The 15,355-nt window shown below is 38.4% G+C and overlaps 1 protein-coding gene and 1 long non-coding RNA gene across 3 annotated transcripts in view; one reads left to right on the top strand and one right to left on the bottom strand.

Annotated features, from left to right (window-relative positions):
- Positions 1 to 5,463, bottom strand: part of ZEB2 (zinc finger E-box binding homeobox 2) — a 112,164-nt gene extending 106,701 nt beyond the window's left edge. The window contains exons 1-2 of one of the 2 annotated variants that reach the window (XM_072122210.1): positions 5,067 to 5,463; positions 3,611 to 3,743 (exon numbers count right to left, since the gene is read on the bottom strand). In XM_072122210.1, coding sequence (XP_071978311.1) covers positions 3,611 to 3,680 — 70 coding nt within the window. In that variant the 5' untranslated portion in view covers positions 3,681 to 3,743; positions 5,067 to 5,463. The remainder of the gene's footprint in view (positions 1 to 3,610; positions 3,744 to 5,066) is intronic. The other variant, XM_072122211.1, reaches the window with a different exon arrangement.
- On the top strand, positions 4,011 to 5,918 carry LOC140075852 (uncharacterized). Its single transcript, XR_011849469.1, has 2 exons — positions 4,011 to 4,148; positions 4,991 to 5,918. It is a non-coding gene; the product is annotated as an uncharacterized lncRNA (long non-coding RNA).
- The last annotated feature ends 9,437 nt before the right edge of the window (positions 5,919 to 15,355 follow it).

Genomic DNA, 15,355 nt, shown 5'->3' with positions numbered 1-15,355 from the left:
GAAGCCCTGGGAGCATAGAAAAAGGGACAAAGACTTGGGAAAAAAATGCACCTTAAAAGCTTTGAATGGCACAAATGTCAAAGAAAACAGTTATAAGGGCTGTATCCCTGCCATGTATGTGAATGCTGCAGTGTTCTTAAGCTTCCCACCTTAAGGGTCAATGCACAATTCCATACTAAATGCCCCTGTGTCATAATGGTATTATTCCTTAATGACCTGTAAGCTTTGCTTTGCACACACAATATGCATATACATCCATTTACATAATATATCAACTTATTCTATGTCTATGTACAATACTCAGATCTACAATATAATCCTGCATCACCAACTAATACACCAACAACAACAATAATATCAAGTAAAATAAAAATATATTTTTATTAATGAATTATTCCTTTATTTTTTTTTTTTTTACAAATATCTTTCTCCTAAAATTCCTCTTCAACTCCCCATCACACCCCAGCAGACAATTCCACATTAGCCCAACTCATCTTCCCTCTAAACTCACAAAAATTGCAACAAATATCATAACACATTTTATTTTTTTTTTAGCAGAAAATCCCAATTAGAACGAATTAATAAATCCTGCTGAACAGCTCTCATTAACAGCTTTCTGATTCTTTATTAAAATAATTTTTCAGTTCATAAATTAAAACATAAAAATGTAAAAAAAAAACATTCTGCCCCTTTTTTTTATTTTGTATTATTATTTTTATTATTCGTTAAATATATCTCCTCCAAGTCAAAACATCCCAGGACTTGAAGAGAGATCAAAGCCTCTCCAAGGAGATCGATACAACATGGTATCGAATATCTGTCTCCCTCTCCCCCCCCTACAGCCATTATAATAGCAGCTCTTTACAATATTTTTTTTTTATATTTCTTTTACATGATGTATTTATATCCAGTTATATAAAAAAAAAATACGAAATTTAATTTATATGTATATAAAAATATATAAATCAAAAATTAAATTAATTGTTTGCAAAACAACATCAGAGGAATTGAAGGCAAAGCGAGTTTCTCCTCTTTCCCAGGCGGAGGGATAATTTCGTTAGTGAATATATGGAAGGAGAAATATCAGGAGAAGATCAGGTGTTGCAAAAAATGGAAAAGGGGAATAACACAAAAATCCACAAGGAGGATGATGATGATAACACTGGGTGACACAAGACAGGCAAAAAGTTTTTTCTTCCCCCCTTCTGACAACACACTGGGCTAATTATCTGTACATGGGACTCTGTAATCTAAGCAGAATTTTTTTTTTTTTTTTTAGGAAAAAGTTACAAAGTAGCAGCAGCAGCAGTCAGGAGACTTGAGGTCATCTGACAAAAGTGTGAAACTTACAAGAAGCCTGGAGTCTGAGTGACTCCTCGACAGCTCTGCTTTATCTGCTGCACAAGTCCTGCTCTATTAAGTTGGTTTTGGTAATTAAAATAAAACTTTTTATTGGGGGATTTTAACATATTAATATCAAAGCTCCAATTCTAGCGTCGGTCATTCAATGTTACAAAATCCTTATAAAGGTGGAAACTTACAAGACTGTGTGGTTCACTGATCTCTATACAGAGCTACCGAGGTGGCTACCTATCTATTATCTGTCTATCTATCTATCTATCTATCTATCTATCTATCTATCTATCTATCTATCTATCTCCTATCTATCTATCTATCTATCTATCTATCTATCTTATATTTGCATCAATCAATCATCTAAATATCTCATCCTTTTATTCCTCTATGATCTTTTTATATATCGATCTGTCTCCCATATTTCCTTCATTCCTTTCCTATTCTTTCTTTTTTTTTTCCTTTATTTCTTTCTTTCCATCATTCTGTCAACTACCTACATAACTTATTCTCCATCCTATTAATACAAGCTCATACATTCTCAAAAATTCAGAACACAACCCAACACGACATCTCTTCTAATAGCCTCATGACAATGTACACACTATATAAATACAATGTAACAAATGTAACACCTTCACTTTATCATCTCTATCCAAAGCTTCCATACAAGAAAACTTCATTCCTTCTGTAATTTCATTCTCAAGTGTCAAATTTGGAGTCCAGTCCTTCGGAGCACAAGATCTAAACTTTATGTCACAGATCTTCCCCTCCATGCAGGTGTGTAATGAAGTCTTATGTATAAGCTTATTTTTAAAGCTTTCTTGCATTTACACAACACCAATAGTCTTATTATATGAGCAGAGACCAGAGAATAAAAGCTAAACCATATATACTGATGCCACACACTACACCTATGATGAAGCATGACCTGCACCCTGTATAGCAGAGCTGACAACTTTGATAAGACAACATTATAACTCTTCTTTTATGGCACAATCCTGGACTTTGTTATGCAGCTCTCATTATTATTATTCTCATCATCCTCAGCAGTTGTAGCAATTGGCTTTTTCTAATGCCCCCACATTCACAGAGTGGATACAAAATCAATAACCAACATTTAATAAAATGGACTCAGGGAACAGAAGTGGGAAACATTACATGTAATTGTAGCCTGGGCTCAATCATTCTGTAGTGAGATGGGAGGTCTTGGCTATGGAGGACCACCTTATACACTGAGCTAGTGGTCTGTGACTGGACAAGGGGGGGTTATATTTTTTTAATTACTAAAGATAAACAAATAGATCAAAGGACATGGGTAATGGGTGGTGGGGGGAGAAGTCTTTTGCTAGATCACAATTCCTATCTTACTATTCAGATTGACCACAGCAGGATCTCAGATATAAAATCAAACAATAAAAATCACCCAAAAAAACTCTTACTAGTGGCATATCTCTGGCCTACAAGTTAACAATTGTGTTCATAAAAAGTTACTTGAAGTAGAGAAGAAGAGGGAAACTATGGCAGCAGCTAGTGATCAATGAAAAACTGGCTGAGAAGTGGGATGTAGCCCCCCGACCATTGCCAGGGATACATGGAGGGGATATAGATGACACGACACATACACATGCACACCCTGTGACCATCATGGAGCTCATTTCTCATCGTAATAGAAAGTTGGGGATAGATATTAGATCAGGAGTGAAGGATTGAGGGGACTCTGTGAAGCAGAACCCCCTTTCTGGTTGCGCAGCACCCCCTCTCCTCCCAAAGGGTGACAAACAAGAAGCAAAAAGTGACAAAGCTGATGTCTTCCATGGAGAGGGTAATGCTGGCTTCCATGTTCAGCCTGCCTGGACCTGGTGGGAGCAGGGGAGGGGGTAGCTGGAGCTCCCTGCGAGGATAGCAGCTGCTAGGGGAAGCCTTGAGCTGCTGCTGCTGGAGAAGAAAGGGAATGCACTGGGTGTCATTGCTGAGCTGCACGGACCGTTATGTCAGACACTTTGTGAGCAGAAAGTTTCCAGATGAAAAGCAACAAGAAGCCCCCCAGCTCCAAGCCCTTCTCCACTCCCAGCCCGGACCAGGGGGGACCCCCAGACCACACACACCCCAAGCTGAGACCCTGCTCCCCCACAAGAAGAGCAGCTCCAGACCTTCAGCCTCCCTCACACTCAACTCCTCAACTCTTTTGCACAAAGGCAGCACAAAACAGCAGCCCCCTGCCCAGATGAAAGGGGGTCTCCAGCAAAGTCCTTACCGTTTTTCCTCCTTGGATTGGCTTGTTTTCGCCTCTTACACCTGGGGCCATCCGCCATCATCTGCTTCATTGATAACAGTGGATCAGAAGCTAGTTCTCATGGACTCGACTGTATATCAGCAGCACGCAGACTCTATCAACCAAACACAGCACAGTGTGGGCATTGGTAGATCCCATTTAAACACAGGGCGCCAAAGAAATGCCCCAAAAGACCCCTCTATGGCTTCCTCCGGGGTCTCACCCTCTTCCTCTGCTGTTGTCTTAAGGGTTGCACCAGATAACACAAGAATTACATCTTGCAATCATGAGTCAAAGCTTCCCCCCTCCTGCAATCCTCCAGCCAGATCTTTGCACAACTTTGGGTGTTGAGTGTAATGGGATATACAGATCCTTGGATAGTAGTGACTGGAATTAAACCTTGGGAACTCAGAGGCAAGAGGGAGAGACACTGACACCCAGGCTGGAAGGCTCCCACCACATGCACTGGCAGAGGTCCCCCCTGTGTGTAGCAGCCCTGGCTCTGCTCTCAGCACTCAATGTAAGTCCAGGGGATTGTTTAAGGGGGTGTAAACTTTTATGTAAAAAGTTACATTTTAGATAGTATATGTCCAAATTTTGGGGAGGGGGGGATAAGGACAAGACAAGGGGTGGAGGGGATTATGGAACAGATGTAACCCTTAAGACAAGGACAATTAACCCCTTCTGTGCAGCAGATAACCCTCTGTACAATTCTAACACCTTAGGCACGTTTACAAACAATTTTCCTAATAATGTAGATTCCTACAGGCTCACTCACACTCACCCATAGCAGAAGGATGTGTGTTAAAAGCAAACAAAACAACTGCAACAAACTTTACACTAACATCAGTCAATATTACAGTGACACATAGGAGAGAATGAAGTCCACCTTGTCTGGGAGATGCATGCAAAAAATGATAAAATGTAAGGGATTGACACCAAATCACACAAACACCTCCAATCACCTCCTCAAAATATAATCTGCATATAAAGTATATAATCTGAGTATAAAATGCATTTATGTCTTAAGTAAAATCTTAGTATAAAAGAAACTGAATGTAATGCAACAATGTATCCAAATCTAGAAGCGCCTGTGTTTTACAAAAAAAGAAAAAAAATTAAAATGAAATAAAATACAGAAATGAAACCAGCTCAAATAACAGAAAAAAACTAAAAAAAAAAAAGCCCTGAAGTGAGCGAAGTGTTTCTGGGAAGAGTAAAAGTCATATGATGAACTAAAAACAGAAATTATGTAAATATTTCTCAGGGGTGAAGCGATGAGAAAACTTTCATGTTGCATTGAGATTTTATGTTATGAATATATTTTTATTATAATGTATTTGTATCTTTTATTACCTGCAGGACCAGGTAGGAGAATGTTGTGTGATGTCTTTAGTGTTTTGGATCTGGATAAAAATGGAATAAAGGAGTCACCTACCTTTACAGTCCTGTGGGCAGTGGGGTAGAGGTGCTGTGGTGGAACATGAAGAAGTAGTAGACCAGGAGATGATGGTGGAGGACAGTAGCTCCTGAAGGCCAGGCAGGAGGAACCTCTAGTCCTGCTGGGCAGGTTAGGACTGATCTCTTACTGCCACTTCAGGAAACACAAACCTGGGGACGGACTGACGTGTTACGCTTTTCCTAATGACATTTTTTCCTTGTTGGTGGAGGAGACCCTGCTACTCACGCCACCTATCTTTATGGGGAGGGATAATTGAGCACCAAACGTGAGCATCATTTGCAAACGTGATCACTAAGTTTCTCCCTCTCTGGGAAAGGATCTGGGATAGATTATACCTTGAAGCCTCAGCAAAAGCTTAGGAGAAAAAAAAAAATGAAATTCCACCTCCCTTATCCCCCCCCCCTTCTCAAACACTTCTCTCTTCTCCCTTAACTCCCCCCCAACCTCAACTCTCTCTCCTCCTCCCCCCTCCCCAGTCATCATCAAGTCCTTGCCATCATTATCTTCGTCACTAAATCCTAGTGGATACAAGACTGGAAACATTTTGCACCAATCATGCATCTTAGAACCCAAAGGAACTTCAACTTCCCAAGGCTGCAATGAAGACCCCCAGATATTGAAGACCCCGAGATATGGAAGATCACCCACGGCTCACCCTTCATTGTGGACCTGATTTCTGTCCATTATTTCTTTCCTTTCTTTTAAATTTTTTGTATCTTTTTGTCTTTTTTTTCTGCTGATTTTTGTGTCGTTGTTGTGTGTCCCCGACTACTGTTTGTGTTGTCGTTTCATTGTTTATGGGTTCGGAATGAAGCTTGATACATTGTTGCACTGGTTTTGTGTTCTATGTATTTTTTTTAAATTCCTGTTATTATAGGGTTGGGAAGGGGTTTAGGGTAAGTTTTGTGAATGTTGGATGATGATTCGTGAATGGGGGCTCACTGGTTACTGATGAAGATGTTCTCTATGCAGATCTTGCATTGTTTTTACACTGTATCCTTAATTGAATCATCAGTCAAAAAAGATTGTGATGATGTGACGTTGGTTTTCCTGACCCAATCAGGTCCAAACCTAAATATCCCCCACATCTGGAGCAGTCAGGATAGAGGAGCAATATTAACTCCTTCAGGTCCGCATCCCCTGGGAGGACACTGAGCCTAAGTGATTTAACCAGTGATCTGCTGCGTCCCGACACACAGTCCACTCCTCTCCATCTTCTCAACAGGAGGAGAATAATAATAATAATAATAATAATAATGTGCTTATGTAGAATTGCAAGGAAATCGATTTTTTTCCTCCTCTTATGTTTTGAACGACTAAGATTGTTTATTTCTATCCGAAGGAAGTTAAATGTTGGAGGGAATGAAATACAGAACATAGGAGTTACTGTCAGAACTTTCTGAATATCCTCTATCCATATACAGATCACTGATAAATGCAATTTTCAAAATCTATAACTATTTAGCTATATATCACTATGCAATATTGACTAGAGTCACCATAGTGACTATATTGAATTATTTATTGATTAATTTTTATATTCCTTCCTTCCTTCCTTTCTTTCTTTCTTTCTATCTTTCTTTCTTTCTTTCCATCTTTCATTCTTTCTATACATATCTTTATGGCCGTTTAGCTAAATACTTAACTGCAGTCTGAAAAGTGAATATCCATCTATAATTTCCCGAACAATTATACGTATATTTCCTATGCAATTATCTTCATAAATATGTTCTGTAATACCTGATACACTTGTTTCAAACTATATTCTATTTATCTGCCTGATTCTATCTATTTATCTCATGTTTACTCTTTTTTTTATCTCTAAAATCTTTATGTCTATCTATCTATTATCTCACTATCATCTATCTATCTAACTATCTCCTATCTAACTATCTATCTATCTATCTATCATCTATCTATCTATCTATCTATCTCATATCTATCTATCTATCTATCTCATATCTATCTATCTATCTATCTATCTATCTATCTATCTATGTATTTATCATCTATTTATCTATCAATCAATCTATCTATCTATCTATCCTCCTGCATTCAGTATAACATAAAAGTTTCATAGTTATGTAACTTGATATGGATGACTAATTTTTCCATCCTCCATCACACAATTAGTATTTCTCTTTGACATAATTACATCAGAATAAATATTTTCTATGTAATTCTTCAAACAGAAAATGTCTAGAATTTTACATATTACTCAAATCCTCCATCTAGGTTCTCCCTCTAAGTAACACCTGTGGATCAGCAGGTGCTGTGCACCACAACCCCCAGCATGTCTAGATAAGAGAGCACTCTAGGAGATGTAGTATCACAGCAGCTGTGGGCTACAGGTTGCAGACCACCACTTATACTGATAGAGGTGATCGTATATAAGATCCTAGAATCACAGAATAGAGGAACCTGTGAAAGAGAAGTCAGCAGATCAGATGTGGAGTTTTGCTGTTTCTTCCCCTTTTCTATTTTACCTTGTGATGATGACACAAATATGAGAAGTATCAGAGGCATAATCTGCACTAAGGACATAGGACAATCATAACGTGACCAAGAGAACAGAATATATATATATATATATAACCATCCTGTATCCAGACACACAAGTATCCAGATACTGGGGAGAGGGACAGATAGATGTTTTACTTGTCGCATCTATCTATCTATCTATCTATCTATCTATCTATCTATCTATCTATCTATCTGTCTATATATCTATCTATTATATATCTATTATCTCTATTATCTATACATTATCTATCTATTTATTTTCTACCATCTACTGCAAATCTCTTTTATCAGTCTAGTTTATCATTTACTATTTGTCTAATTTAAATATCCGTGTGTCTTTCAACCAATCTATCAAACTATCTATTCTAAATATAACCCTATTGCATTTTTAGCATTAACCCTACTGTATTATCTGTGTATTCTATCTATCTATCTATCTATCTATCTATCTATCTATCTATCTATCTATCTATCTATCTATCTCATATCTATCTATCTATCTATCTATCTCCTATCTATCTATCTATCTATCTATCTATCTATCTATCTATCTCATATCTATCTATCTATCTATCTATCTCCTATCTATCTATCTATCTATCTATCTATCTATCATCTATCTATCTATCTATCTATCTATCTATCTATCTATCTATCTATCTATCATCTATCCATTATCTATCTATCTATCTATCTATCTATCTATCTCCTATCTATCTATCTATCTATCTATCTATCTATCTATCTATCTATCTATCTATCTATCTATCATCTATCCATTATCTATCCATTATCTATCTATCTATCTATCTATCTATCTCCTATCTATCTATCTATCTATCTTTCTTTCTTTCTTTCTTTCTTTCTTTCTTTCTTTCTTTCTTTCTTTCATGAATAATCTGTCTTTCTCTCCAGCTTATCATCTGTCTAATTTGTTATCTATATCTTCCTGTCTCTTTTCTGGACAATTTTGCATCTGTCAAATAGCCATCATCTACGGTTCGTCTACCTACCTCTATAATACGTCTAGATATTATCTATCTATGATCTCTCATTATCTATCTATCATCTATCTGTCTATCTATCTATCTATCTATCTATCTATCTATCTATCTATCTCATATCTATCTATCTATCTCCTATCTATCTATCTATCTATCTATCTATCTATCTATCTATCATCTATCTATCTATCTATCTATCTATCTATCTCCTATCTATCTATCTATCTATCTATCTATCTATCTATCTATCTATCTATCTATCTATCTATCTCTCTTCTTTTTCTTTCTTTCTTTCTTTCTTTCTTTCTTTCTTTCTTTCTTTCTTTCTTTCTTTCTTTCTTTCTTTCTTTCTTTCTTTCTTTCTTTCTTTCTTTCTTTCTTTCTTTCTTTCTTTCTTTCTTTCTCTGTATCACTTCTTTATGACACACTTCTATAGATACATCATTCACACCACAGCGACACATGAAGGGTCAAATCTTCTAGTGGCTCCTTTTTTCCCTTCCTGTTGAACTAATGTTTTTAGATTTTTTTTTTTTTAAGGTCTAATTATCCAAAATTCTGGGACTAGTTTGGTTTTTCTAATCCTTCTGGATGACTCCAAAGCTGAAAGATAGGAGAAATACGATCTGCTGTGAAATACAATCATATCTTCTGGGCAAACACTAGTATAATGACTAATTCCATAAGAGGGGGGGGGGGGGGCAGTGTTGTTTTTGGCTCCTCATGTACAGGACCAGGACCTGGGTGTGGGGGGTTTGTTGTGGCACTGAGGATAGACCCCACATCTGCACTGTTCTCATATCATGTGTAGTGGATCATGGTAGGTGTATAGGGACCAGGGTGGGCCTGATGGGACTGGCTCTAGCTCACCCCTTACCCTGTATTTTGGAGGAAGTTGCTTAGAAATGACAATTGTCAGCTATTCCACTTCTCCAAATCCACAGCAGGCACCGTGACCGTAAGACAGAGGAAATGTTCTCATGTAGAAGCTCAGAAATGTCTAGAAGCTCCAGGAAAGAAAAACCCTGAGCATATGCTGGGATCAATATCCAGGGTCTGGATTGTCCCTCCCTCCCCACCATCCCATGTTATGAGGCTGAGCAGTATGGAGGGAGCGGGGACTGGAGGGTGGTGTCTGCTGAGTACATGTCAGACCTGACAGAAGGTGCCTGGGAGCAGCTGTTGCTTCCTCTGCTTGTGACTCACTTGGGAATCCCAGGTCACTCCACACAAGCCCCTAACTCTGTGTTCTCCGTCCCCTCCTATATACCCTGTGTGCCCACTCTGTATAATCATCATTAGCCGCTCTCTGCCCCCCCACGCTGCGCCGTGCCCCCTCCCCGGCCACAATTATCTGATTCATTTCAGCATTCGGCGTCCTCCTTCTGTATCCTATCTATGAGAATCTGCCTATACTGCTCCCTGTGCTCTGTATGATCTACATTTTAACCCCATAAACACTTGCGCTGCATTAAAGAGATTTTTAATAGGGCACCCTCAGGCTTGGATCATTGTGATTGTGACCACTGAGCCACACGCTGAAGGTAGGTGTCCGCTGAGGTCAGAGATTGGCGCAGTGGTCATGTGCGCCGTGTACGTGATGTCGTCACCTCTTATCCAATAAGACCATCTCTACGATGAGCGAAACTATCTGTCAATTCACACATTGGGTACAAATCCGGAGATTTTCAGGCACATGATCAATAAATTCGGATTCGCTTTGGATGAATCCTGTATATAAGATTATAACAGATTTTTTAGGGTTTCCGTTATTTTCCGGATTCACCGCGTCCGTTATTATTATTGTAACTGAATAGTAAAAGATTTTGTAACAAAATTACAAAACAAGATAAGATCTTTTTCTCTATTTTAGAGGACTAGAGAAGGTTATACACCCAATGGGGTTCAGATGTCCGAAAAAAGGTTTGATTTGGGTACCCAAACCCCAACTAAACCTGAAAAAACTGTGTTAACCCTTTCAATACCATAAACAAGAAAGAAAAAGTTGAATGAGAACACAGGATCAAATAAGAACAACAATGTTTATTAATTCATCAAAAAACAACAATACAGGCAGTCCCCTACTTAAGAACACCCGACTTACATACGACCCCTAGTTACAAAAGGCCCTCTGGATGTTGGTAATTTATTGTGCTTTAGTCCCAGGCTACAATAATCAGCTGTAACAGTTATCACAGGCGTCTGTAATGAAGCTTTAGTGTTATTCCTGATTCTTATGACAACCCAACATTTTTAAAATCCAATTGTCACAGAGACCAAAAAAGTTCTGGCTGGGATTACAATGATAAAATATACAGTTCCGACTTACATACAAATTCAACTTAAGAACAAACCTACAGACCCTATCTTGTATGTAACCTGGGGACTGCCTGTAAATACAAGACATCAAGGGATGGGAAGCGTAGATGCTTTACAATTCTTGTACATTGGTAGGGCCTGCTCTCTTTTTGGTTTAACCCTTTAAATACCACCAGCATGCAAAGGTTTAGAACCCACAATGTCTATTCCAAACCCTGAACCCAAAACCGGATTTCTCGCTGTGGTCCAGCTTTGGATTTGGGGACCCGCACCTGCAATGTCCGGCATGAACCCAAACATTGGGATGCAGTTCTGCATTATCCTCATTTGGAATAGTTTGGGATCGAAGCTTTATTAAATATGGTAAAAAGACCTCTCTAAAACATCTCTAACCAGAAGCAACAGAGGACAAGAGTCGCTGCTGAAGAATAGGGGGTCCTTCCGAGAGGTCACATGTCTTCAAGTGGATGGGGCTTGGGTGCAATAACACACACAACCTGCGTGAAGGAGTGGCGCTGTTTCCTATTAAAAAAAGCAAAAAACGAAGACTAGAGAAGACTTTACCATAGTATCCCATCACATAGGAGGATTTTATCGTGTTGTCCACCTATTAGATCCTTATGGGGGAACAGGTATTAGTTTGCTGAACCCCTCAAATGACTCCAAAATACTCAGCTGCATACTAAGGAGGCCCAAAGCACATAAGCAGACGCCCGTATGGAAAACCCTGTTACACATAATGTATTGGGGCCCAGAAAACTTTACGTTACCCGTCTGAACTTAACCTATTCAGGATCTATAGGGGTCCAGATCCACCAGAACCTGCACATTGTGCAATCCCTATGGGGGACACATTGGACAATGAACCAGGGATTCCAGGGGGCTATTGTCTTTTCCCCCACCCCCCTATGGGTTCTGTATCAAACATTTGGGTGGAATGGCTCCATAATGAAGTCAGTGTCCTCACGTCTGGCCGGGGGATATTTATGGCTGCTCCCTGACCTGGTATGGGATGAGACTGAATGCAGCTGTTGTGTTCCTGCCAGGGAATCACCTAGGAGTCCAGGATCATGGCTCCTCACGGGGCTTGTCCTTGGCCTCAAGGAATCTGTGTCCATGTAGAAACTGATGGATTCCAATATTCAGCTATTGATGGATTCCCCCCTGCGCCGCACACTACACCCCCTTCTAAAGAGACCCCCAGTCCTCTAATAGAACGACACATAGCGACCCATTACCCACAATAGATGGGAGGTCAATCATGTGACTACATCTGGTAACATATCCATACACATTCAGCACTGCTACATCTATGTGACTAGCCTGGATCACTAATGCACAGTCTCTCCATTACTATTATTATATAATAACAATCTGTATTTATAAAGGTAGGTGATTTATCTGATCTGTGAACTACTCATGACGTTTCTACATAATATCCCCTTATATTTAACCCATTTAATAAAGTTGTGACAACCCTTTCTTTCTTTCTTTTCTAAAGAAAAAATGGCAGCACTCCAATATAGAAGGTGGAATAAAACACCATTGTTTAGCTATATTGGAGCACTGCTGCGAAATCTGTGAGTGCATTATAAATATAGGAAATATTGGGCCACATTTATCACTTTTGTGCGCCTAAGTGTAGTAGTTGCGCCTAAATTCGGGCGCACTGTTTTGCCAGAATTATCACAAGCTACAACCATCTGTGATAAGTATATTTTCTGCCTCTTATTAATCACTTTACTTTAAAACAGTTTAGGCGCAATGTTAGATTCGGGCACTTACATGTGATCCTCCTACAAGCTCCTCTCTGCTTCTCCCACAGCCCAGAATGAAGATAACACTCACAGCAGCACCCAGGTGTGTGACACCCTGCACCCAGTGACCTCCTCAGCAGGGGCTTCTCCTGGAGGGGATCCCCCAGTGCTGGTCTCCTGCTGCACCCCTGTAATTCTGCACAATATCCCCCTCAGACACTGGTGATACTGTGCAGAATTACATGGGGGACACTTGTCTGTAGTATCTGCAACATTCTGCAAACTTCTGCAAAGTTCTCTTCTCTCTTGCTGTGAGCTCAGCGTTTTGCAGAATATTTTGTAAATAGAAGGTGATGAACTGTAAATAGAGTCTGCAGCTCCTGTTTGCAATGTATCTAATGTATCTATTATCTGTTCCAGTGTCTACAGAGTATCTAATGTATCTATTATATGTTCTAGTGTCTGCAGTGTATCTAATGTATCTATTATATGTTCCAGTGTCTGCAATGTATCTAATGTATCTATTATCTGTTCCAGTGTCTGCAGAGTATCTAATGTATCTATTATATGTTCCAGTGTCTGCAGTGTATGTAATGTATCTATTATATGTTCCAGTGTCTGCAGAGTATCTAATGTATCTATTATATGTTCCAGTGTCTGCAGTGTATGTAATGTATCTATTATCTGTACTAGTGTCTGCAGTGTATGTAATGTCTGTATTATCTGTACTAGTGTCTGCAGTGTATCTAATGTATCTATTATCTGTTCCAGTGTCTGCAGAGTATCTAATGTATCTATTATATGTTCTAGTGTCTGCAGTGTATCTAATGTATCTATTATATGTTCCAGTGTCTGCAGTGTATGTAATGTATCTATTATATGTTCCAGTGTCTGCAGTGTATGTAATGTATCTATTATATGTTCCGGTGTCTGCAGAGTATCTAATGTATCTATTATATGTTCCAGTGTCTGCAGTGTATGTAATGTATCTATTATCTGTACTAGTGTCTGGCTGAGCTTTGCTGCTAGAAATGAGCTGTTCTGCAAAGGGGCTCAGTGCTTTCTTCTCAGATAACGCCACCTTCGGGCTGGAGTGTTTTTGCGCCCATTTTTGCGCCTAAATGAAAACGTTGCAAGTGATGAATATCATTAGGCGCAGCAAAACATCTGGATTGGTAAGATAGATGAGGGAAAGCTGCTTATTTTTGCTGCGCGGCTAGTTTGGCGTTTAGTCGCAAAAATGGCGCAAAAACGGTGCACCTGAATGAAAAGACGCAAAAACAACAGAAAAAACGAGTGATAGATGTGGCCCATTATTAATTATTATTGCCATTTTTCTTTGGATATATATGGACTCTTTGTGATGAGAGTGCAGGAGAGCACTGTTTTTTAAATACTTTTTGTGAATCTATCTATCTATCTCCTATCTATCTATCTATCTATCTATCTATCTATCTATCTATCTATCATCTATCTATCTATCTATCTATCTATCTCCTATCTATCTATCTATCTATCTATCTATCTATCTCATATCTATCTATCTATCTATCTATCTATCTATCTATCTATCTATCTATCTATTATCTATCTATCTATCTCCTATCTATCTCCTACCTATCTCCTATCTATCTATCTCTCGTATCTATCTATCTATCTATCTATCTATCTATCTATCTATCTACCTATCTATCTCATATCTATCTATCTATCTATCTATCTATCTATCTATCTATCATCTATCTATCTATCTCATATCTATCTATCTATCTATCTATCTCATATCTATCTCATATCTATCTATCTATCTATCTATCTATCTATCTATCTATCTATCTATCTATCTATCTATCTCATATCTATCTATCTATCTATCTATCTATCTATCTCATATCTATCTATCTATCTATCTATCTCATATCTATCTCATATCTATCTATCTATCTAGTATAAAGAAAGCGGGCAGCACTCCGTTGTAGATAAAAGTAAAAAAGTGTCTTTATTCCATAGTGAGCAACTGTGACAGCGACGTTTCGGCTCTGCAAGAGCCTTTCTCAAGCTTGAGAAAGGCTCTTGCAGAGCCGAAACGTCGCTGTCACAGTTGCTCACTATGGAATAAAGACACTTTTTTACTTTTATCTACAACGGAGTGCTGCCCGCTTTCTTTATACTATTACTGGAGGACCTGAGGCCCGGTCCTGGGTTGCCTGCACCCAATTTTCTTTTTCTCTGAAGGTTTGTGCTGCTTGGACTTTCTTTTTGTATCTATCTATCTATCTATCTATCTATCTATCTATCTATCTATCTATCTCATATCTATCTATCTATCTATCTATCTATCCATCTATCTCATATCTATCTATCTATCTATCTATCTATCTATCTATCTATCTATCTATCTATCTCCTATCTATCTATTATCTATCTATCTCATATCTATCTATCTATCTATCTATCTATCTATCTATCTATCTATCTATCTATCTATCATCTATCTATCATCTATCTATCTATCTATCTATCATCTATCTATCTATCTCATATCTATCTATCTATCTATCTATCTATCTATCTCATATCTATCTCATATCTATCTATCTATCTATCTATCTATCTATCTATCTATCTCATATCTATCTATCTATCTATCTATCTATCTATC

Source organism: Engystomops pustulosus, chromosome 8, assembly GCF_040894005.1.
Source record: "Engystomops pustulosus chromosome 8, aEngPut4.maternal, whole genome shotgun sequence".
NCBI classification, from domain to species: Eukaryota; Metazoa; Chordata; class Amphibia; order Anura; family Leptodactylidae; genus Engystomops; species Engystomops pustulosus.
Note: the sequence above shows the minus strand (reverse complement) of the source record. Positions and strands in the feature narration are given on the sequence as shown.